Source organism: Rousettus aegyptiacus, unplaced genomic scaffold (assembly GCF_014176215.1).
Source record: "Rousettus aegyptiacus isolate mRouAeg1 unplaced genomic scaffold, mRouAeg1.p scaffold_m13_p_2, whole genome shotgun sequence".
Classification (NCBI taxonomy): domain Eukaryota; kingdom Metazoa; phylum Chordata; class Mammalia; order Chiroptera; family Pteropodidae; genus Rousettus; species Rousettus aegyptiacus.
In genome coordinates this window covers 94,802,958-94,829,377 of record NW_023416295.1, presented here as the reverse complement: position 1 = coordinate 94,829,377, position 26,420 = coordinate 94,802,958, and the positions used below count along the sequence as shown (strand labels likewise).

Sequence of the window (26,420 nt, the reverse complement as noted above, 5' to 3'; positions counted from 1 at the left end):
TAATTGCTGTTTTTCCTTTTTTATTTTGCCTTTGCTTTCTTTATTGAATGTTTAATTTGAAAGAAAGGCACTGTAGCCTGGAGTCTTACACCTGCAGTATTATATAGCTTGATGTTCACAGAGCCAATTTCAGGGAGCACAGTTCAGAGAAGTGTATTAGGGGAGTAGTAGTATGGGATTTGCTAAAAGGACCAGTCTTCTTATTAATTTGCCTGAATGAAATTGCAGTTACAGCTGTCATAGTGTTTGCCTCAGTTTCGTTTGAATATAGTCTTATTTAAGGATTTGAGGAATTCTTTGGTAGCTTCCTATTCCTCTCTCCCCAAAACTAGTCACACAAACCTTCTGTTTTGAACCCTATACTTTGTGAACGAAGTAGTTTTATTTGACCTCAGTTAATAAGGACAATTGGCATAATAAATAGGCTTGAGTACCTAATTCAGTGGTAGGAAAACTTGTGTGTTTTGATGAGTGCAAATGTAATTTATTGCAGTTGAAGTAGAATTCTAAAGATACTACCTCTAAATGATTTAATTACTGGATGATCTTAATTTAGATTAATGAATTATTTAAAATGGTAAAGCATGTTCCTCTACTGTCACCAAAGAGCTGTTAAATGAGTTTTCTGTGGCATGGAGTAATGTCTAACTTTGGGTTGCCTGATTTGGTTAAACAGTGAAATATCTAAGTTAGAGCAGGTAAATGAAATTGAAGTCTTTCTCTCTACTTAGTCGCCGCCCACCCCCCCCCCCACCCCCCGCCAGAAGGCAGTTTACTGCTTTTCTTCCAGATGACGAGTGCTAGAAAATTAACTCCAAACAGTATAAATTCCTCTTTGTAGTTTTAAATTAGACTCTTGTTTTCAGCTAAATTTTGTGATCCCCCTTCCCCTGTTTACCTTAAGAGTAGACTCAATTATAATGATAATCCATGAAGGAACAGGAGTTTAAAGAGGGTCTTTACTCTGTGGGGGCCGATAAGACTGAATATGTCATTCTCATATTTTCTTTAAAAATGGATTGATTCTAAAAAGAAAGGAACTTCACTAAAATGTGAGGACTAAACTTATTAGTAAACCTCTGTCATCATATAGCTTTTTAAACATTTGCCAAATAATTTTTTTTTTGTTGAACTTTAATTAATGGGCATATCATTGAGCGTTCTTATCATCGGCACAATGTTGAGTTTTAATCAATGAAGTTGGGTTACTCTAATTTTACCATAGTTATAAGAAAACATTTCTCATTACAATTCAACCCAAATGCAAATTTTATTCTGAATAATTCCTGACAGAATGCATATTTTGATGAACTCATATCTGCTGATATGCTGATCCATATCTCAATTTTGTGACGTCTCCTTAATATCTGCCTTTTACATTTTAGGAATGTTTGAGTTCTCTCATAATGTAATGTCATTGGGTTCCATTTTAGTATAACTTCATTACAAAAGCTGTGTCTTTATAGTAAAGCCTTGTTATGCTAACAGATATTTTTCTCTCAGAAGCAATTTTGGTAATCACTGCTTTCATTCTTCATTGCTTCATTGATAATCCAGTTTTCTTGTACTGGAGCTGCACCCTTGGGTACTTTGATAACTGTCTTCCAAGATGGCCCCAAATCACCCTTACATTCTGGTATTCATTATCCTTTGTGTAGTCCTCTCCCACACTATGTCAGGGTTAGTCCGGTGAACAACAAAATGTCAGAAGTGATGGTATGTGACTTCTGAAACTAGACGATAAAAGACATTGATACTTCTGCCTTGTTCTCTTGGATCACTTGCTCTGAGGAAAGCCAGGCGACATGTCATAATGAGACTCAAGCAGCCCTGTGGAGAGGAACAGAGGCTCCTCTCCAATAGCTATCACCATCTTGCCAACCATGTAAGTAGAAGCAGAGGACCGAATCCTGGTTGACATCTTGACTATAACTTCATGAGAGACCCTGGAACCAGAACTGTTTGGCTAAGCTGCTCTTGAGTTTCTGAGGCACAGAAACTATGTGAGATAAAAAATATTCACTGTTGTTTTAAGCTGCCAAGTTTTGAGGTGACTTGTTATATAACAAGAAACAACTAATACAGGCACTTTATATCCTAGGTATTAAAGTATTCTGCCATAGGCTTGAATATTTTTTCTCTTGAAATCCACAATTTGGTTTTCTCTGTTGGCAGAAGAGTAACCGCTTTGGAATTTGTTTTATTAATGTTATCACCACAGTAATTTTCAGCGCTAAAGATTGTTAGAGTTTTTCGCGGTTTGCCATAAGGATCATCACCTATGTAATCCGTATTCATGTGCTAATAGGCTATATGAGCTAAGAAAAGTTATGATTTTATATAACACTTGATGTGTTGTATAATTTTTGTGGATACATTTCATATGTAAAAACTGTTTTAGCTGTTGCAGTGTTGTCCAGTAGTAATGAGAACATGTATATCATTTTGAATTTTCTAATAGCTTCATAAACTGGAAGGAAACAGGTCACATTTATTTTTACAATGTATTTTGTTATCTAGTGTATCCAAAATATTACCATTTCAATAGTCAATGTGAAGATTATTAATGAAATATTTTACTTTTATGTGTGCATGGTACTAAGTCTTTGAAAGTGTATTTATGGCACATCTCAATTTGGACTAGCCACATTTTAAGTGCTCAGAAGCCACAGAGCCACATGTGGCTAGTGGCTATTGTATTGGACAGCACAAAATAATTTATTTTGCTGAAAAAGTTTAGAAGACATTATTCCTAGCAAACAGCAAATCAACAATGCATGTAAATGACAGGAATGATTTAGTCTATATCTACATTTGGTTCCAGTAAGTCATCCTTCTATATTCTAAATGCCCCAGATCCTTCAAACCTGTGGATTATCCTAGGGATAGAAGGTATTGAAATATCAGAGGTTCTATGTAGATTTCTCTAGGATTACAGGCTCATAATGGTATGACTGTCTCATGGTTTAATTCGAAGACTGGTATACATGGACTTTTTTGAAAGAAAAAGTATAGTTAACACTGTGAAACACATTCAGGGCCTTAGGCTATACCTGGTATAATCACTGTCACTATTTGAGTCACCAAGAAGCATATCTTTCGGGTTTCAGCACATCCCCTTACTTCCTTGAGCCTGGGTCTGAGAGCAGAATACTAAGTCTGTTTGTATTTCATAGTTCCTGGCTTGCACATATTCAGAGAAGCAGTGATAAACCGTCACTTCTACTCAAAGTTCAGACATTGAACAATTATTTTCTCTTCCTTCAAACGAAAATACACGATTAAGTATAGTAGAGATGAACAGTTTTGTCACTAGAATTCTGTGTCAGATTTTACCAACAAAATCTCACTACTATTTTGTAAATAAGAATTAAAAAAAGGAAACTGTTCGCACAGAAAAGGGAACAGGGGACAATTTCAAAAGTCCATGGCTTGGTATGTATCTCAGACATCTGTTATTGGGATATTTAAGCTTAGGTATCTTTAGAACCTTCAGAACAATAACAGAACTTACTGCAATATATCATCCGTTTAAAAAATGTTATTTGGACTATCCCATTGTTACTTAAAGACTGGAAAGGAATTTTTCATGATAATTTTGATTCATTCGTGCACATTACTGGCATGATGAAATTCACAGGATTTTTCAATAAAAAAAACGACAAGCACAGTCATGTGTTTTTTTAGAATTCATATATTTTTTTCTCTTAAATTTTTTTTTGCAGTTAGTGCCATCTTAAGATATATTTGCCCATAGTTAATCCATATATTTCGAGTATCAGCATCCGAAATAGTAACCACATTTGTAACTATTTCCAGAAGTCCTTTATATTCTTGTTAATTTATTTGCAATGTTTTAACATTTTTAAATCTGATTTTAATTTTTTCAGAACAATACATATTTACATTATATACAAAGTGAAATACTCTGTGACTAATAATAAATAATAATAGTCCTCTATCTCATTCTCGTCTAACGTTGATTCCTGCTTTCTTAAGACAACTGTTCTTACCTCTTATAGTTGTTACTTCTGCTGTATACCTCCACCTTTTCAACTCATTCTTATATTGTTTTATTATATTTTTCTTATTCGACAATAGTTAGCTATCAACTTACTATGAATGGTGAAGAATTAGCTTTTTTACACAAGCCACTATACACATTTCCCTCTTTCCATCTTTCCAACATTATAATATCAAGTTTTACATTGTTTGTCTAAGGCAAATAGTATATAATTACATTTCCTTTATTGTACATTTAGTTTTTCTTGGTGGTAATAATCACTTTGGGTTTTCGTTTGTTGTATGTATGTATTATATATATATATATATAGTTACTAGTTTATTCCCAACTTCCTTTCTCAAACTATAACATTCCTCCCAATGTTACTATTGTAAAATAACATTATTCCTTATTAATTAACCCAGGTAATCTATACATCCACTTTTTTTTTTCTCGTTAATATTTTCCCTTGAGTTTCTAGTCTCTCCTCCAAACTACATTTTCTCTAGGTGTGCTGCCACTCTCAAGGTTCCCTTCACCACTCATTTGTGGTAGATCTCCTTTTTTCATGATGCCATGTCTTCCTCTTTCTAGCTTTATTTCTTCATTGTGGTAGAGCACATCTCTAGTACCTTTTTGAGTGTGTAATGTGGTGTATATTTTTTCAGACTTTGCATTCTACTGTCACATTTGATTAATAGTTTGGATATAGAATTCTAAATTAGAAATCATCTTTCCCTCAAAGTTTTGAAAATATTACATCAGTTGTCTTCTAGTTTTCTGTGTTGGCTCTTAAAAATTCCAGTGCTTTCTAATTTTTTACTCTTTGTGGATGATCACTTTGGGCTTTTTTAAAATGTAAAAACAATTTCTTTTCTAGTATTCTAAACTTTAAAAAAAAAGAGTATATGTAATCTAAATACAGAAAGATGCATTTAATCTTTATTGAAAGAGTGAGGACAAGAAAGAATAATTAGAAATATGACCTAACAGTGTGCTTAGGACTTCAGTGTTAGTAGAACTAGAAGTTTTTGTTTATTTATGGTGTTGGCTCAATATTTTATTAAAACGAAGTAGATTCAAGGTGGTTTACCTTAGCAGATATCTGTTAAGATTCCAAAAAATGAAACTGGAGCCAAATTTTACATACTAGATTGATTAAATAGTTATGGAGTTTGTTGATTAAGGTGATGAAGGTATTATCTTCATTTTCTTGTTACTTCCCTGGTTTAATATAGTTTTTTAGAGCAGGTTGTTCCACATTTAGTTTTACATTGAGATGTGATGCAACTTATAATAAGATACAACTTAAATATCTCATAAATATCATTTAACAGCCCTTTCTTTCCTTTTATTTGTGGTTTTACTTGGCTTTTCTTTCTTTCTTTCTTTTTTTTTTTGTTCTTTGTCTTTATTATAGAGAAAGATTTTGAACGAGGCTCTGCCATTGAATAAAGAATTTTTCTTGAGTCAGTGGCCTTGCACGCTGAATTGATCTGGTAGACTTTGGTTTTACCATGGATTTTGAAGATACTTTCAAAAACCTACACTGATCATCCACATTATGACAAATTACTAATCATCCTCTCTTTTTAAATAATTTAATTATTGATAAAGCCACAGAGCTGTTTTTGGCCCATGCAGAAGTACAACTAAACCTGTTTGGTCGAAATTGGGAGGTTATTTGGAATAACTTTTTCAACCTGAATTTAGGTTGAAGCTTCTCAGGAAATCTCCAAAAGCCAGTTGAAGAGTGAAGTACATAATAGATTGGACAATAACGTAGTGCTGAGTTACTCACAAGGTTGTAATGGGAAACATTAGTGTTTCTTTTTGCTTAGAGCAAGCTGTAAATCAGAATTTCATGTTACTACAAATATAGTTATTTTTGAGAGGACTGAATGAACTGTGAACTGATCATTGTGTTCATCGCTTTCCTCACAATCCTTCTGTTACATTTCATTTTCTTTGACTCAAGCTACCTGGGACTTTGATTTTACTGGCATCATTTCTTCTCTCTGCTTGGCGTTGTTTTAGAAACCCTCATTGTACTCTGCTGTCCATGGCAAGCAAACTGTGGAAGCATTAAGATCTCAACAAAGAAAAAAAAAATCTCAACAAAAATCATTTTCTGATATAGCTAAACTGCTCTACAGAAAAGAGAATCTTACTTATGTGACTAAATCATAATATAACATTACCTCTGAGAAGAATGAAAACTTTTTTAAAATGAACATAACATTCATCATTGAAATGTAAATATTTTTTTCTAAATCTCATTTGTTTTTAAATTGAGAAAAATTAGAGGGAGCAAAAGATTTATTTATCAATTTTTTGTTAGGAAGGATATTATAATAAATGCCATTCCTTCAAAGTTGGAAGAAAAATCTAACATTTCAAAATCTGACAGATTTTAAGTTCTAGATTTCTGAAGACAGAGTTGCAAAAGGACTTTCTTGTACCTTACACATAAAAAAAAGTGAGCTAAATATAGTTAAATGAGAGTTGCATAGATATAAGCCAAAATCATTTGATATCTTGTTGATTGAAGTATTCTGAAAGTTAGAGAATGGTTTGGCAATCTTGTTCCTTTGTTTCATATGTTAATAAAGCCAGCACTTTATTCTTAACATTCTGGTTCTATAAAAATATAATGAGGAAGTTCTTATAATAAGCTGATAAATTCAGTTCTTCATCCTACTGAACACTGCCTCATTTATCCTCTTTATTCTAAGCTCTCCGGTCTTACATGATCTCACAGTCCTCTAGGATTTTGTCTTGCGGATAGAAATTCATATTCACCTTCTCAAAATTTAGGTTTTAAACTTGTGTAGAGTACCAGGGCAGTGTAATTAGGTTGGCTAACTAAATTACTCTTCTTTAGCCAGACCAGTCTTGCTATATCAGTCTTCTCATATAAGATTGAGAGAAAACTTTGCTTTCTTGAATTTGTTAGGAAAAAGTTCTTTTTCATTTCTTTTTAAAAATTTATTTGCCAGTAATTGTCTATATGAAGATTGTAATCTGAAAAACCATGTTGTTTACTTAACTTTTTTATCTTGACTTGGCAGGGAAAAAGAATGTTTTGGCATTGAGTCTTATTACTTGGGCTTCATCTAAGCTGTCTTTAAGCTAACAGTTTAGAGAGTAGTTCTATAATAGCTTTGTTTTTCGAACTAATCAAGCTCTTGCTACCTGTGCTGCCTAATACAAACAATTCTGTTCTCTCTGTTGTGGAAAACAAGTCTATCACACATTTCTCTTGTTTAACTAACTTGACTCTTTGCTCTTAGTACTATTCTTACTCAACTTCCTTTACTTCTTTCTTCTATTATGATATCTTTTTGGCCTGGATTTACTTCTGAAGGGGAGAACATTTAATAAGCAGATACCCTTTTGTTGATAAATAGGCTCTCCTTGAGTTAACTAATTAGTCTACTTCACCAAGTCTTCCATCGTTTTCCAGGACAGTCTCCGTAAGAAGGATGACAGAATTGAAGAGCTGGAAGAAGCACTAAGAGAAAGTGTACAGATAACTGCAGAGCGAGAAATGGTGCTGGCACAAGAGGAATCAGCCAGGACCAATGCTGAAAAACAGGTCTGCAATTTTATACAGTTACTGGCAATGCCGCTGGTTAAACAGAAGGTAAAACCCAGTCAGTATAGTTTAGGCAAACTATATGTAAGGTATGTATATATGGTTTCAAAAACATTCATCAAGTATAAGATATTTAAACTTAAATAAAAATTGAAATATAGTTGACTAATGTTAATGCAGAAGTCTCTGCATTAATAATTTGGGACTGATTTCATATTTATGTAGTATATCCTCGTATCTGATGAATTGAAATAGAACTTGTCTGTTACAAAACTGGGCACAACCCTGCCTTTAAATCAAATAAAAAAGCACAAATTTTTCTGAGTCAAAGATATTGATTTAAAATAGCAAGTAGTTTATTTCTTTTATTCTCTGGCTTGTTCAAAGAGCAGTTAAAATAATAACAAGTTGAGGTTAATAGCAGGTATGAAGGAGATAATATCGTTACATTTGAGAGTACCAGATCAACATGTCTCTTGAAGTGACTTGTTAAAGAGTTCTGTTGCTATTCGTTTTATATATTTTTCTAAATCTTTTTAGATCCTCATTTCCTCACTTTTAACTTTTTATTAGGAAGAATAACTAAAGATGGGACATGTGAATGGAAGAAATAGTTTTAACCAGTGAAGACTCTAATTTCAATTCCCATTATGAGAGTGTGATTGGAGATTTTGAGTCTTCCTCACATAGAGACCCATGACATTTAATTTTTCAGTGATTAATTCCTTTCCATTTTTTTGTTGAATAAATAGAAATGTTAAATAGGTAAAAAGAGTTCAATGAGAAGATAACATGAGTCTTTTGGGGAACCTCCTTGATCAGACCACCAGTGCTCTTGTGAGTTGAAGTAGTTGCATAAAAAGGAAGAAGGGTCCATTCAGAGCAGACATATTATAGTACGTACCACAAGGGAGTCATAACTTGTTAGATATGAGACTATAGTTTCTTTAGTGTCAAGTAAAGAAAGAAAGAAAGACTGACATTTATTAGCAAAGCTGAAAAAAATTGACTTTTTTGCACGAGTGTCTTCCAGTGTCCTGTTCTTAGATAAATGCCTCAGTCTACTTTTTATTTGAATATTTCCTGACGTACAGTTGAATAGAGCTAAGGGATGGTGACAGCCATTGTTGCAGGGTGAGGAGAGATCTTCTTTTTTACATTCTTTCCTTTATTTTTGAAATGTCCCCCATTTTTTTTCTTTCTGTAAAGATTCCTTTCTGCTTTGGGATTATTATTTTGTTACAAGCCATACATATCAGAGATTATGTAAAAATTTTGACAATTAATGATAGATCTTGTCGTTATGGACTATAGACTGCTGTTACGTGTTCTTTTTAAAACTATTGTTGGGTAAACTGGTTAAAATTAGATTTTTCGCAAATTATTTATAATTAATAGATGTTTTTAGGTCAGTTTTTTAGTTTATAGAAAACTTGAGCAGAAAGTACAGAAAGTTTCCGTATACTCTTTCCTCTACCTCAGTTTTCCCTATTATTAACATCTTGCATTGGTATGATGCATTTGTTAAAATTAATGAGCTAATATTGATACATTATTAACTAGTTTATAGTTTAATTTGGTTCACTCTTTTAGTTGTATGGTTCTGTGGGTTTTGCCAAATGTGTAATGTCATGTATTCACTATGATAGTATCATACAGAATAGTTTCACTGTTCTCAAAGTCAACTGTGCTCCACCTGTTCACCCCTCCCCTACCTCCCCAGTCCCTGATCACTGTCTCTATAGTTTTGCCTTTTCCACAGTGTCATATAATTGGAATTGTACTGCAGTGTGTAGCCTTGTCACACCGGCCTTTTTTCATTTAGCCTCTGCATTTAAGATTCTTCCATGTGTTTTTTGTGGTCTGAGAACTCATTTGGTTTTATCTCTGAATGATATTTCACTGTTTGCTTATTCCTTTACCTAATGAAGAATATCTTGATTGCTTCCAATTTTTGATGATTATGAATAAAGTGTATGTTAACATTCAACTCATTTAGGTAAATATCTGAGAGTGTGATTTCTGGATTGTATAGTAAGACTATACTTAGCTTTGAAAGGAACTGAAACTATCTTCTAGAGTGGCTATGTATATTGGCTTTTCATTGCATGCTTTTTTTCTCTTTTTTATGTTGTTCTGTTACTCACTGCCTAGCTGAAGCTGTTGAATGAAATGTTTCATGACACCAGTCATTTGGGCTTTAAGTTGTTTAAGATCTGAAGGAACCACTTTTGTGTTTGTACTTCAGAGGCTATATAACCTTCAGTCATTGTCTCTTCCTGGTCTCATCATTCTTTCTAATTTTTATCTTTTTGCGTCTTTTAACTCCACTGTTAATTTTACTTATATGTATTAATTTTACGTACCAAGATAATCTACAAATATTCTTTTGAAATATCTTAAATGGATGAAGTTTTTTGGGCTAGGGACATTATTCTTATTATCTTTCTTATGTCCAAAATGTATCTGTCTCTTGCCTAAATTTAGCCTCTGAGAAGAAATTACACCCTCTCACAGAAACAGTATGTCTTCATCTCTTGATTTCTTAAAGAGCAAAGTAAAATTGTTTAAGAACCATATCTCTCATAAAGTAAAATACAGAACCATTTAAAGTGTGAGCAAGGAAAAACTCTCAAAGGAAAATGTTTCTTGGTTCCTTTCGTATATTCTTTATAACAACAGTACCCAACCTTTTTGGCACCAGGGACCAGTGCTCCTATGAGAATCTAATAACGCCTGATGAACTGAGGTGGAGCTGAGGCAGTGATGCTGGCGCTGGGGAGCGGCTGCAAATACACATGAAGCTAGCTCTTCAGCTGCTCACCTCCTGCTGCAACACCTGGTTCCTAACAGGCCACAGATGGGTACCAGTCCATGGCCCAGGGGGTGGGGACCCCTGCTTTACAGTATCCCTTGTACAATATCTTTGTTCCTAATACGTGCTGCTCTATATTGAGCCCATGCCCCAAATTTGGAGAAGTTATATAATGATCCAATGAAGGAAGATGTCTCCCATGGGGAAACCCAGGAGTTTTTTTCCACATGGGTTTTCTTCTTCTGAAACCTCTCTGCTCAGGTTTGGGCAGGTTTTGTGTTTTGTTGAATGTAAAAGTTCCTTTTCTTAAAGTGAGCATAGAGTAAAAATTTGTTCTCTTAAACAAGACTCAGAATTGCCAGGAAGTAGCAAACAATCTCCTTAGTTCAGCAACGCTGCTATGAACTTAAAATTTTAGAAATGCCTTTATTTTGCACTTGAAAAATTGTCTTCTTAAATATCTTTATGTATCTTAGTTAGCTGGAGTATTTTGAGAATAAATTTACTTTTTGAGGGAGCTATTTGCAAATAGATTGCTAACTAAAGGTTTGAAAAATGCCGTTAAAGTAATAAAACTTTTTCTTGTGGCTCAGTTCTGCGCAGGAGTTCTAAGTTTTATTTTAAATGCTCATTTTTTATAGTGATACTCAATTTCTTCAAATTACCATTTTGACATTATTTGGCTTATCTGTTGAGTGTAAATTCTTGACCATAGGTTTTACCAATGATTTGCTAAGTAATTATTGATTAATGAGCATTTTTTAGGATTACGCTTTTTTATTTAGGTTTTTAAACTTATTTGCATATTAAAAATTGTGCATTCCAATAATTAAAATGATTTGAGCAACAAAAACAAAGCACTCTTGATTAAACTGCATTTTACAGCCTGCAGGACACCTTGGACCAGCTTGGTTTTTACCTTAGTTTTCGCTGTTGTTCCACCCAGCTTCTGAATTTAACATGCAAGTTCTTTTCCTTCCCTGCCAGCCAGACAGGCAGATGAGAATGGCCTTTGTTGTGATCCTATAATGTGAAAATGGGCAGCACGGTCTGTTAAACTTGATCTAACCTCTTTGCATCTTACAAACTTAAATAGCTAAAAGGAGTAAAATGAGAAGGCGATGCTCGTGGAATGTGCGGTGCATATTGGTGACACACACTGTCTTATGATTAACCTGCTTGCGTCTTCTATTTGACTGTTTCCTTTGAGGACAGAGGATTTTTCTCCTGTGTTTCTTTCTTCCTTTTGATTCAGTGAGATTTCTCAGTCTCAGTCATACCTGGTTTGTCAGATGCGTTTGCATAGGAAGCAGAACTAGACACATGAGCGAGTAGAGTTCATTCTGTGTAGTGGCCACTGCCAGATCTTCCACTTTTTTAATTCTTAAAAATTTATTAAATACTCTATTGGCCACATACCTACCTTGTCAATTACATAGCAATTATCACCATGATACCCAGGTACTTTTCTAAATAGAACAGTTACCACTGTTGCAGGTGGCCTATAGAATGCATGATAATAGAACTATTATTATTTCTCCCCAAACCTCCCCATTGCCTTCTTACTTTTAGCTATTCTGAGTAGACATTTTATTCTTTGGTTTTATAAACATAGTCCTGTACTGATCTGGAAATTTTTAGTAAGTTTTATTTCTCTCATTTTTAATTAAATGGCAGTAATGCTCAGAAAATAAAAGGATACTTTGATTTATGCTATATTTTTCTTAATCTTATTTTATTTTTCCTTTATTTTTATTATGGTGACATTGGTTAATGAAATCTAGTAAGTTTCAGGTGTACAACTCAAAAGTAAGGCATGTGTGTGTGTGTGTGTGTGTGTATAAATAATATTGTGTGTTCACTGCCCATAGTTCAATTTCTTTCTGTCACCACATATTGACCCCTTTTTCCCCATCTACCTCTCCATTCCCCTTTCCCCCTCTACCTTCTGGTAACCACTAGCCTATTACCCATGTCCATGAGTCTGTCTATTTGTCTTGTTAGTTTGTTGCTTTTAGGTTTATATCCCACATATGAGTGATATCATGTGGTTTTCAACTTTTTCTCTCTAGTTTATTTTGCTGAGCATGATTATCTCAAGGTCCATCCATGTTGTCACAAATGGCAGCATTTCACCTCTTCTTATGGCTGAGTAATATTCCATTGTATATAAGTACCACAGCTTCTTTAGCCAATCATCTATCAAAGGACACTTCGGTTGCTTCCATGTCCTGGCCACTGTGAATAATGCTGCTATGAATATTGGTGTGCAAATATCTTTTCGGATGTGGGTTTTCAAGTCTTTGGGGTAAATACCCAGTAGAGGGGTAGCTCAAGTGGTAGATCAAGTGTTAGCTTTTTGAGGAAACCATACTGTTTTCCATAGAGGCTGTACCAATTTGCAGTCCCACCAGCAGTGTGTGAGGGTTCGTGTTTCTCTGCATCTTCTCCAACACTCCTTATTACTTGTCCTGTTGATAACAGCTATTCTAACAACTATGAGGTGATATCTAATTGTGGTTTTGATTTGCATTTTCCTAAAAACTAGTGATGTTGAGCATCTTTTCATGTGTTTGTTGGCCATTTGTATGCCTCCTTGGGAGAAGTTTCTGTTCAGGTCCTCTGCCCATTTTTTGATTGGATTGTTTGATTTTTTGTTGTTATCGAGTCATATGAGTTCTTTGTGTATTTTGGATATTAGCCCCTTATCAGAGGCATTGCTTGGAAATACATTTTACCGTTAGGATGGTTGTTTCTTTACCTTGTTGATGATTTCTTTTGCTGAGCAGAAGCTTTTTAGTTTGATGTAGTCCCATTCATTTATTTTTTGCTTTTACTTTCCTTGTCTTTGAGGTCAAATTCATACAATCCTCTAAGTCCAAGATCCCTGAGCGTAGTTCCTGTTTTCCTCTATGCACTTTATTGTTTCAGGCCTTCTATTCAAGTCCTTAATCCATTTTGAGTTAATTTTGGTGTGTCGTGAATACAACAGTGTAGTTTCATTGGTTTGCAGGTAGACTTCCAATTTTCTCAGCACCATTTATTGAAGACACTTTGCTTCCTCCACTGTATGATTTTGGCTTCTTTGTCAAAAACTATTTCCCCATATAAACATGGGTTTATTACTGGCCTCTTGATTCTGTTCCACTGGTCTGTGAGTCTGTTTTTTCTGCCAATCCGGTACTTTTTTGATTATTGCCACTTTGTAGTATAATTAAAGTTGGGCAGAGTGATACCTCCAGCCTCGTTCTTTTTTCTCAGGATGGCTTTGCCAGTTCGGGGTCTTCGTGTTTCCAATACAAATCTTATGGTTTTTTGTTCTGTTTCTTTACAAAATGCCAATAGGATATCGATGGGGATTGCATTAAATCTGTGATATGGTCATTTTAACTATTCGATTCGTCCATTCCAAGAACATGGAATATCTTTCCATTTCTTTGTATCTTCTTCGATTTTTTTTTAACGGTTTCTTATTGTTTTCATTATGTAGGTTTTTCACATGTTTCTTTATATTTTTTTCTAGGTATTTTATTCCTTTTGTTGCAGTTGCAAAAGGAATTATTTTTTTCCACTTCTTTTTCTGACACTTCATTATTAGAGTATAGGAATGCTGTGGATTCTTGAACGTTGATTTTGTATCCAGAGACTTTACTGTATTTGCTTATTGTTTCTAGTAGTGTTCTTGTGGAGTCTTTAGGGTTTTCTATATAGAGAAACATATCATCCACAGATAGTGACAATTTGACTTCTTCATTTCCTATTTGGATGCCTTTTCTATCTTTCTCTTATCTGATTTCAGTCAGTAGGACCTCTGATGTTATATTGAATAACAGTGCCGATAGTGGACACCTTGCCTTGCTCCTGCTCTTAAAGGGAAGGTTTTTAGTTTTTCATCAAGTATAATGTTGGCTGAGGGTTTTTCATATATGGCCTTTATTATTTTAAGGTATTTTCTTTCTATACCAATTGTGTTAAGTGTTTTGATCATAATCGATGTTGTATCTTGTTGAAGGCTTTTTCTGCATCTATTGATATGATCATATGATTCTAATTTTTTAATTTGTGTATGTGGTGTATCACATTAATCGATTTGTATATGTTGAACAATCCTGTGCCTCTGAGATGAAGCCCACTTGATCGTGGTGTCAAATCCTTTTAATATGTTGCCATATTCGGTTCACTAGTATCTAATTTAGGAATTTTGCATGTGTGTTCATGAGAGATGTTGGTCTGTAGTTTTCTTTTTTCATGTTTTCTTACCAAGTTTTGGTATCAGGTTTTGGTTCTGGTAATATTGGCCCCATAAAATGAGTTAAGAAGTATTGCCTCCTCTTCAATTTTTTGGAAGGCTTAAGAATCAGTATTAAATCTTCTTTGAATGTTTGGTAGAATTCACTGGTGAAGCCATCTGATCCTGGCTTTTATTTTTATATAGGTTTTTGATGATTGTTTCAATTTTCATACTACTGATTCGTCTATATAGATTTTCCAGTTCTTCTTGATTCAATCTAAGAAGGTTGTATCTTTCTAAGTACTTGTCCATTTCTTCTAGGTTGGTAAATTTGGTGTTATATACTTTTTCATAGTATTCCTGTATGATCCTTTTATTTCTGCGATGTCTGTCATAATTTTCCCTCTTTTTTATTTTGTTTCCCTGATTTCATTTGTTTGAGTCCTTTCTCTTTTTTCTTTAGTGAGTTTAGATAGGAGTTTGTCAATTTTATTAAACTCCCCATAGAACTAGCTCTTCGTTGCATTTATTTTTTCTATTGTTTTTCTGTTTTCAGTTTCATTTAATTCTGCTCTAATTTTGATTATTTCATTCCTTCTGCTGATTTTAGGCTTCATTTTTTTTTTTTTACTTTTCTAGTTTTTTAAGATGAAGCATTAGGTTGTTTATTTGGGCTTGTTCTTGTTTTCGGAGACAGGCCTATAAGGATATGAATTTTCTTCTTATGACCGCTTTTGCCATGTCCCAAAAATTTTGATAGATTTTACTGTCATTATCTTTCATTTCTATGTATCTCTTGATCTTTCTTTTTAGTTCTTCTCTGACCCTGTCATTCTTCAGCAGTATATTGTTTAATCTCCATGTATTTATGGTCTTTCCTGCTTTCTTTTTACAGTTGATCTCCAGCTTCAAAGCATTATGATCAGAGAATATGATTGGTATGATTTCAACCCTCTTTTATTTGTTGAAGCTATCTCTGTGTCCCTGTACGTGTTCAGTCCTTAGAACGTCTGTGTACTAAAGAAGAATGTATAAGCAGCCGTTTTGGGATGAAAGGCTCTGTAAATGTCAATTATATCCAGTTGGTTTAATATGTCATTTAAGAATGTTATTTCCTATTGATTTTCTGTTTGGATAGTCTGTCCATATCTGACAGAGAGGTATTTAGGTCCCCTACTACAATAATGTTTTAGTCTGCTTCTCTCTTTAGTTCTGTTAGTAATTACTTTACATATTTTGGGGTTCCCTGATTTGGAGCAGAGATATTAATACGTGTTATGTCTTCTTGGTGCATAATTCCCTTTCTCATTATGAAGTATCCCTCAGTATCTTTCTTTACCTTTTTTATTTTGAAGTCTATTTCGTCTGATATTAGTACCGCTACTCCTGCTTTTTTCAGATTGCAATTTGCTTGAAATATCATTTTCCCTCTTTTCACTTTGAGTCTGTATTTGCTTTTGGAGTTGAGATGTGTCTCCTGGAGGCAGCATATGATTGGGTTTTATTTTTTGATCCATTCTGCAACTCTTTGCCTTTTTATTAGTGAGTTCAGTTCATTTACATTTAGTGTGATTATTGAAATATGAAGTCTCTTATAGCCATTTTATCTTTTGCTTTCTGGTAGCTCAGTGTTTCCATTGCCTCCTTGTCCTTGTGTTTCTGTTTTCTTTATTTTGGTTAACTTTTGTGGATTTTCCCTCTGGTTCTTGTTTTATGTTATATACATCAGTTCTGAATCTTCGGTTTGTGATTACCATTATGAATATGAAAAGAATAGTTATATATTATACAGTTGTCCATATTCTTCTGCACGTGCCTTATCTCTATTCCTCTTTGCAAATTTGTATCTTTGAATCATCCCCTTTTCGGTCACTGTTATCTCAATTTGTCTCTATGTATGCTAAGCGTTCATTACTATCTTGTAATAGCAAATCTCTTATTATTTAAGCTTATAATGCCCTATTCCTAGTAAGGATTGGACTCCTCTGCTTCTATCTGTTATTCACCTTACTCATAGTTATATTTTTTTATTTTTCATTTTTTTTTTTAGATGAGCTGACCCCTTTCAGTATTTCCTGTACTGCAGGCCTCATAGTGGAGAATTCCCTCAAGTTTTGTATGTCTGAAAAGGTCTTTATTTCTCCTTATCTATCAGAGAGCTTAGCTGGATACATTATTTTAGGCTGGTAGTTTCTTTCACTTAATAATTTAAGTATTTGATTCCATTCCTTTCTGGCTTGTAAGGTTTGTTTGATATCATTGATTTTTTTCCTCCATTTGGTAGAACTTGTTTCCCAAGCTTGCTATTTATTTTTCATCCCTTTAACTGTGTTCTTCATCTCCAGAAGTTTTATTTGGTTCTTTTTGAGGTTTTCAGTCTTCTTGCTACAAAAGTCATTCTGGTGATCTAGTTGTTTTTTTCAATTCCTGGGATTATTGATGTGAATTATTTTGGATCTCATTCAGTTTTTTCAGAACTACCTTCTTGAATTCTGTCATGCATATTTCCATGTCTGTAAGCTTATTTTCTGGAGATTTTTCTTTCTTTCTGAGCTGCCTCATCACCTTGGTTGTTCATGGTGTTTAATGGACTATTTCTCTGCCTGGACATTAATGGAAGTATGTTCTGCTTTTTCTCCAGAGATAACATTTATTATATAAAGGTCTCTCTTGATCCTGTTGCTAAGATGGCATTTTTCTTTTGTTTTTTGGTAGGTTGCATCTAAACCTCTTTGATCCTCACTTTATGTAATTTCTTAATAATGCCCCTTTTTTTTTCTTATATTCAAACATGCTTGCTACCCTCAGTCTCACTTTCTGTCAGTGTTTGTGACAGTTTTGATAGCATTTTCTTTGATTCCCCTGTGGCACTGCAGTTTTCGGTCTTAGAGGACCTGGTGAGAGGGGTCCTTGGGGTTGTGGGGATGAGGGCTGCCGCTCAGCCTCACATTTTGCAGCCACGCTGGTGTTAATCACCTGTTGCTTCTCTGACGTCCCTACTTCTCTCCTTTCTGCCTGATCTGTGGTCCTTGCCACTGACTGAGGCCTACAGCTCTCCCAGGCAAGGCTGTTCAGGGAACTTTGCCGCACTTTCTCCCTTCCCCTACTCCTGCAGGGAGCTCCGGTTGCCTGAAGCAGCTTCTTTGCTTCTCCCAGTCTACTGTCTGACTTTGGTGTTTCTGACCTGTGGTAGCTCTTATGCACAGATGCCACACTCACATGCTGGTGTGCAGATTGGGTGTTTTTTGTTGAGTTTTAGTTGTTCAGCTTATTGTTTCAAGGGGAGAGATCTGGGGACATCTCTCACTCCACCGTGTTTCTTCTTATTAAGATACATTTTAAATAAAATTTTAATAGTTATTTTCCCAAAATATCTAAAATTTATATTAATTTTTATTGAACGTTTCTATTAATTGTAATGATAATGCAATCCAAAAGAATTTTTAACAGAATTATAACCACAGAATATTTTGTAAATGTTAAATTTACATTTATATACATATTTTTTGTTACAAAAAGTACAAGAGAGGATCCATACAAACAGTCTAGTAGAAAATAAATTTCATTAGTATAACATTATAAGAAATGGAATGGAAACACAGGCCAAAGAGAAAAAGGAAAATGTAAAACTTAATTATTGATGAGCTGTTGGTCTTTATAGTTTTCAATAGATAATTATGAATATTAGTTCACTATAGGGTTTATATTTCACTGGATGCTTTCTCTTTTTTAAAGAGCGATGCTTTATTTTGTAAAAACATTTTTAAAGTACCCAAGAAATTATATTCTTTGCAACTATTTAAAGTTTTGATATAAAAAAAATTAGGCATCAAGTTAAAATCATAGTTATATGAACTCTTTTGGGAGATATACAAACAAATCATCTAAAGACTCCTGGTCTAGGAAGAGATTGTGCAGATTAGGCAGTGGCTGAGTAAATTATATAGTGGGAGTGGACATAGAGAAGAGCGGATGGCTTTAGAATATCTTTTGGAAATCTATGTAAAAAGATTTGGTGAATTGCATGTATGGGTAAGGATGAAAGAGATGACAAAGATGATCCTCCAACTGGACAGCTAAGAAGATGATGGTTCCATTTTCTGAGATGAGAAAGATTGAGGGAAAAACTTCTTTGAAGATAAAAGCCAGGGAATTGTGCTAAAGAAATATAGTAGTAGTAGTAGTAGTAGTAGTAGTAGTAGTAGTAGTAGTAGTAGAAGAATTCTTATCATATGAGATTTATATTTGCAGCTCAGTTCTGTCTTCTGAGATTCAAACTAGTTCTGCTTCATATCTTTACTCCAATTGACATCTCAACCTGAAACTGTTGAAATCCATAACTACTGATGCCTACTGTCAAACCAGTTTTCTCAGGCTTTTTCATCTCATCTGAGAAAATACTGTTATCTGACAAAGCCGAAATTAGGTGTAGTGAGTGTTAGGAGAATCAAGTCCAAGAAAGGCAGAGTGATAGGTGAGGTACAGAGGTTTTATACCCTGGTTCTGTAGTTCAGAAGGCCACTTCAGAACCTTAGGGCAGCTATCTTACATACTGCCTATGAAAGTAGGTACTAGAGTTAGAAGCCTTGGTCAGAATTACAGGTTCATTACTTAAACAAATTGTGATCTCAAGCAAGTTACTTTGATGTCAGTTCCCTGAGCTGTCAAAGAAAGATACTTGTTATATCTGCCACATAAAAGTATAAAGCACTTCTAACAGAGTTTGGCATATAGTAAGCACTGAATAAACATTAGCTACTATTGATACTTTTGTTCTTACTATCACTGCCCTTAATAGCTCAGAGTTAGGGAAGGGGTTGCTATGACCAGTCTAAGGCCCCGGAGAAACTTTGTTTGTAGACCCTGCCTGGTTGGTTCCATACCAGTGATGGCATGTTTATTGTTAAAAGTTTCATTTATATACATCAATTTTAATCATCGTAACTTGAGGAAATTCTTATCTCTTCTCCTTACCCAACCTAGAGTTTGTAGTGTCTGCATCAACCAAGATGCAGCCAACTAATAGGTTGGTTAGGTGGGCATTATTCTTGTTACTAGTTCTTCATTCTGTGAGAGTCTGTCTTAGGTCAGTGTAGGATCTTAGTCTGTTCATTATTTTCCAATTTACTTTTATGTTTTCCTCATAAAGATAGTTGGGACAGTTTTAGGAAATAGCCAGAAGTGAATGCTGTGAAATTAAATCCTAATGCTATTTTTGTTTTATAAAGTCATGTGTTCTGTGTTTTCTTTAGAACAGAAAATAGAGAGGGAAGAAGAGAGGGCAAAAAAACCTTTTTAAGCACCCTTTAAAACAAAATATGAATTTTAGAACATTATGCCTGGACCATATTCCTAGAAGTAAGAAAACACAAGATTTAGGATTAAAAATTTCAAGGGTTTGATCCTCATAACTTTACATTGGAATTAGAAATACCCGTGTGAATATTCATGACTTTTTTCTCTTGAACACAGATGTGAACACGTTTCCCATGCACTGAAAATACTCAGGCAACAGTGATTATTTCAGTTGCAGTGCATACTCCTGTTACTCAGAGGTGGTATCTAAACACCATTTCTTTTTAAAAGGATTTGAATTCCAAACAGAAATTACTGTTTTCCTTTGAAATAAAGTAAACTTCGTGAACATACATTTTTCTTTGCAAGTGCTTATTGGTTGCTAGAGCCTCTGTAGTCTTCATAGCAGCACTGGTCAATAGAACTTTGAGACAGTTGGAAATGTTTCATATGTTTTTCGTTCAGTGTGGTAACACCCAGCCACTTGTTTCTATGGAGTACTTAAAATAAGGCTAGAACACCTAAAGAACTGAATTTTACATATACTTAATTTTAATTAAATTTAAATGGGCACATGTGGCTAATGGCTACTGTCTTGAATAGCTAAACTCTGGGGATGGATGGATCCCTACATATATACATACTTAGCAGCTACTAATTAGTTTTTCCCTCTGAGTTTTACAGAGTTGTAGTACTGATATATACAAGTACAAACACTTTTCTTGTCCTTTTATCATTTTTGTTTTTAGAAAAACAGTCTAAACCACAGTCTGAAAACATGTTTGTCGAAAGTAATTTTTCCTTTAAGAAATAATGGTGAAAGATTAGGTTGGTAGAGGAATTAGGTCACTTTTAAGAGACATCATAATTGTGTATGTGTGTTACTTATTCATATAATACTAAACAGTTAAATTTATAGCACGAGTGATGGAACTAATATAGGAAGTAGTAGAATAGTAATAGAAGTGAAAAAAAGACATTTGTCTATCATGAGAATATGCCATCCCAGCATTGAGTTATAATTGCTTCAGAGATATAATTTGTTCAGTTTATTTTACTATTTCATTATTCATTTGGTTAATGTTTATTGAGAGCCCTTGCGCTAGAATCTGAGACTACTTCAGTGAACCAAACAAATGTAGTCCTTTTTTTAATGGCATTTATTTACTAGGGGGGTTAATCAGGTGATCACAGATATAAACATAGATAGATAGAGTCAACAGGATTTTGCTGATGGATTGCATGAGGAAGATGAGGGAGGGGGATGTGACAAGGCTGATGTCCGCATTTTCTACTGTGAAGACCTAAGTGGATGATGTTTCTTTAACTGTGGGGAACCTGGAGGAGGAAGGGTTTAAGGTAGGAATTAAATTTTGTATATGTTAAATTTGAGATGCCTGTGCCCTCTTTTTCATGAAGATGTCAGGTAGTTGAATATATGGATATGACTCAGAAGAGCACTCTGAGCTAAAAATAAAAACTTGGGAGATAACATGTTTCACAATATACAGGCTTCTTCCACTTAATCTGAAGTGCACGTACATTGACAAGATGCCTGTTTACTCTATATTCCTGTGAACTAAGCTTTTAGTGATTCCATAAACATGTGACTGGCTTATATCTATAAAATGTGACACACAGGAAGTACATAGCATCTTACTCAATACAATTACAAGTCTTGAGATACTGACATTTATTGATTACCAATTAATTAGTAGCCACTATGATAAGTACTTTTTAAAATAGTATCACTTAATTATTAAAACAACAAATCCTTAGATATATTTAATGTTTTCTGGACAGAAGAAGAGCATAAGTGCTCATTGGGTCTTTTTCAGAAGAGTGAAGAAAGGTTTGCATTAAACTACATGTGTGAAGCAGTGTCTTCATCTTTATCCTGTTCTCTTGTCTGGATAAATTCTAATTCTCCTTCCATAAAACATTCTCTGACCTTCCAAGTCTGAGTTGTATGTCTCTCCCATGTTTCCCATCAACACTCTGTACTATTTGTTTTATACCACTGTGTTATTATTTATTTACTGCCTATTACTTTGTCTCTAGAATGAAAACTCCTCAAGGACTAGGGCTGTGTCCTGTTTACTGTTGTATCCTTAATATGTACCATCATATCTGGTACATAGTAACATTCAGTAAATATTTATGGAGTGAATGAATTTAATGAGTGAGTGAATGAAGTTTTATTCTGACTCCTTGAATGTTTGTACCCCTGATAACAGCAGTATCACTTTATTTACTAAATTTAACATTTAATGATAATTTTATGATTTTTATAGTAGTTACCAAAAATTGAATTATTACATTTTTATTCCTTTTGCAACTCCTTTTTATAGGATTTGATGAAGCATTTTATTATTGGATCAAAAAACAACCTCAAAGATTGTGGAACTGTAGATTTAAAGAATTAGATATTATTTCACAAATTAGATATTTATTCACAAGTAACTTACTTTTTTTAGTGCTTGATTTTATTTTTTTAATTTTTGTTATCCAACCCACAGACTTTATTCAGATTTCACCCATTGTCCTACTTGTCCTCTGCAGTAAGACTTTTTCAGGTCCAGGATCCAATCCAAGATAAGCTGTTGAATTTCAGTTGTCATGTCTCTTCAGTAGTCCTTTATCTGGATCAGTCTTAATGACTATTTCTATGTCATTCTCAAGTTTGACATTTTAAAGAGCTGGGGCCAGTTGGTTTGTATAAAGTCCCCTGATTTGAATTCATCTGATACTTCATCAGATTCAGGTTATAGGTTGCAGGAATACATCAGAGGTGATTCTGTGTTCTTATCTATCCTATCAGGTGGCAGGAAATTGTAATAGCAATCAAATCAAATCGCTTTATTTATTTGTTCCCATATTGGTGATGTTAACTTTCATCACCAAGTTCCGGACATGTCTTACAAGTTTCTCTACTGTAAAATTGCTATTTTCCCCTTTGTAATTAATAACTAATCTGTGGGGAAGATTATTTGAAGCTATGTGAATTGATGGCTCTTGCCTGAATCTAATTACTATGATTGCCAAATAATGATACATCATACCTTCTGTATTTTTTAGTTAACATTTTACTGTAAAGGCATTTCCTTCTTCCTTATTTATAAGTTTACTATAGTTGATGGTGGATCCTTAGATTCTGATTTTATTCAGTAGGTTATAATCCATTACTCTCTTTACTTATTTTGATGCTCAGATCGTCCCAAACTTGGCCAATGGGAGCTCCTTCAAGCTGGCTTCTGTGCCTGTCATTCTTTGAGCACATTCTTACTTGTGGCACAAAATGGTCCAAGCTTATTCTCCCAGCCCCAGCCCTTGACTCAGCCATTTTGCTGAGGACCCCTGGTTCTTAGCGGAGAGTGATATAGAACCCAAGATCCAGAAGCTAGACCTGGATGTCTGTTTCCTTCACCAAGTTGTGAAAGTTTCCAGCCATTGCTATATCTTTAAATGGGGTTTCTGCCCCTTTCTCCCTCTCTTCTGGGACCTCTGATTCATTTGAATTTTGGTAGGCTTGATATTGTCTCAGAGATCCCTTTATTACCCTCATTTAGAAAAAACTTTTTCCTTTTGCTTTTCTGATTGGGTGATTTCTACTTCCTTGTCTTCTAGCTCACTAACTCCTTATTCTGCATCAACCAATCTGCTGTTAATTCCCTCTGGTGTATTTTTTTAATTTCAGTTATTGTATAATTCATTTCTGACTGGTTCTTTATGATTTTTCTCTCTTCGTTGAAGTTCTCACTGAGTTTATCATTTCTTCTCCCAAGTTCATTGAGCAACCTTATTAGCAGTGTTTTGAACTTTTAATAGATTGCTTATCTCTTTCATTTAGTTCTTTTTCAAGGGTTTTGTCCTGATCTTTTGTTTGGAACATATTTGTTTGTCTCTTCATTTTGGCTGTCTCTCTTTGTTTGTGTCTATGAATTAGGCAAAACAGCCACTTCTCTAGGTCCTGAAGGAGTGGCCTTAGTATAGGCTGAGTGTCTTTGGCAGACCAGCTAGAGCTGGAGCTTGAGTTAGCTGCGGGGGACGTGTGTGTGTGTGTGTGTGTGTGTGTGTGTGTGTGTGTGTGTGTGGCAAACCTCATTGGGGCCTGGAGCTCTAGCTGGAGTGGGCACAGGCAGAAGGTAGTCCCGGGGGCCAGCTACAGTGGGACTGCTTTGGCAAGCAGTCGGGGTTGTAGCTGGAGCGGGCTTAAGCTTCTGGTAGTCTTTGGGGCAAGCCGAATGGGGCTGGGGCTGGGGCTGAAGCTGAAGCAGGTGTGAACTGCAGGGATTCCAGGATATAAACCACTGGGGCTGTAGCTGAAGTGGGCATGATCTACAGTAAGTCTTAGGGACAAGCCACACCTAGGTGGTGAGACCTATACCTAGGGCAGGTGTGGAGCCGAGGAGAGTTCTGGGGACTAGTCGAGATGTCTATTAGCTGGAACAGGAGCAGGCTGCAAAGAGACCTGGGACAAACCACACCTGGGTGGGAACTGTAACTAGGGCAGGTGTGAAAATGAGGGGAATCCTAGGAGCAAGCCACATGGGGCGACCTTGGTAGGCCACTGGAGACTGAAGCTGGAGCAGGCCATAAAGAGACCCACAGACAAGCCACACTGGCCCAGAGCTGTGGACGGAGCAAGGGAGGGCTTCAGGGAGTCCCAGGGACAAGCAGCAGAGCTTTGGGGTGGCTTTGGCCTATGGCTGGAGCACCTGGATCAAGCTCCTGCTTTTACAATCAAGGGGGAGGAGGAGAGCCACAAATGGCACTCTCCAGTGTCAGAGGGAATTCCTGTAGCTCCCTTCCTGCTTGACAGTTACTCTAGGATTAGTAAATGGATTTCCCTTTAGTATAGTCTAGATGTTCTTTAAATCACTCTTATCTTACTGTGTCCCAGGGCAGGTGAGTCCACTAAGGCCCTTGCGCATCCTCCTGGCTACAGAGCAGTATGTCCAGGTAAGGGTACCTCAGGTGCCCTGTTTCTGGTGCTCCTACCCATTTTTGTGTGGTCTCTCATTCGTTGTTCAGAAGTTGTTTAGTCAGCCCGCAGTTCTCTTCAGTGCATGATTTTAAAGCATGGTAGCCGTAATGGAAAAATAAAATTTAGAAATTATCATTATCATTGACCTGTCCTTCAGTGGGGAATAGATGCCTTAATTTGTCTCTTAGGATAAATGTGCTCTTGTTAGTATTTTAGCTAATGGGAGCTCTCTAAAAGTCTTATGTAGCACCTAGTTTTCAACTCAAATAACAGTAAGACATATTCATAAAAACGTAAAAATTTAAAACACTGTAGAACAGATATAAACTATGACCAAATTAGTTTGAAAATCTTTTTGGTCCTACTTTATTTTCTTCCAGTAGTACTAACACTTCTGATCATCATTAGTAAATTGACACAAGTTTTTTAAAGATTTGTCACATATCTTGCTGCCTTGAAAATAGATTTATAATATTATTACAATTGTTTCCTTTTATTGTGGTGTAATGGGCTATATTTATAGTTTATAGAAGTTTCTGAACATATTTTCAATTCTTTTTCTTTACTTTTATAAGTCTTATACTGGTTTCAGTAGTGATAGGGATTGTTGAGGTACGAGTAGCTGAGCAGTTTAAAAGTATTACAAATGTAACCATGTTTCTCAGAACTATATAGAATCATTGAGTCTTGTAAAAGGTCCATTTGTAATTTAGCAATATAAATTATGCTGTTAAAGTAGTTTACTGATTTCTGCAGAAGTCATCTTTTTTCATCAGTGCAAAGATTGAAACTGCCGTTGTTCAAAGAGATTTCATTTTTAAAAAAGTAAGATATTATGAAACATTTTATTGATAAACATATGAAAAGTACATTGTAATGTTCCAAGAATCTGAGATGTGATAGTTAAATTCACATTCATTTTTCTCTTTGCCATCGTGTGATCATTTCAGTATTTAAATCAAGCTCTGTCAAGAGGAACGTGGTAGGTTTCGTTGTAGACTTTTGCTCTAATATCAGTGAGTTTGAATCTCCTTTGTCATGGTGACTGGTTATGAAATCAGTGGGTTGACAGACCCTGAAGTGAGACTGCTGGAAGTACGTCATGTCTGCCTTCATGGTGACAGCTGGCTACAAAACAAACCCCACCAGAGCCATTCTGCAATTGACAAGGGACTTCAAAGGCTAACAGGGCTGCCACTTCAAAGAGAATTCTGCCATCTCTGGCTTGTTGAAAGAAGTTAAATGGCTGTACCCTGCCATAGCAGAAATCTCCATGTTTAGACTTCTCCTTCTTTTGATCTTAGAAAGATGTATGAAATGGGCTTTAAGCTAAAGGAAGGATATAGTCAGTAGTAATGGCAACACAATATTCTCTATTTCAACCCACTTATTAATAGATATTACTCCAGTATGTTCAAATAACAGCCAAGTCTAAAAACTCAGATGTCTCAGAGAATGAATGTTCAAAAGAAGATTTGAAACTCCATATTA

General features: G+C 35.1%; 1 protein-coding gene across 15 annotated transcripts in view; it reads left to right on the top strand.

Annotated features, from left to right (window-relative positions):
• ERC1 (ELKS/RAB6-interacting/CAST family member 1) overlaps positions 1-26,420 on the top strand; it is a 467,374-nt gene that overhangs the window by 223,841 nt on the left and 217,113 nt on the right. For 10 of the 15 annotated variants that reach the window (XR_004955594.1, XM_036236312.1, XM_036236311.1 and 7 more), the window contains one exon: positions 7,470-7,601. The exons of the other annotated variants lie outside the window; for them this stretch is intronic. Coding sequence is in view for 9 of the 10 variants with exons in the window: in XM_036236312.1 (XP_036092205.1) it covers positions 7,470-7,601 (132 nt within the window). In the remaining variant the exon portion in view is untranslated. The remainder of the gene's footprint in view (positions 1-7,469; positions 7,602-26,420) is intronic. 15 annotated transcript variants of the gene reach the window in all.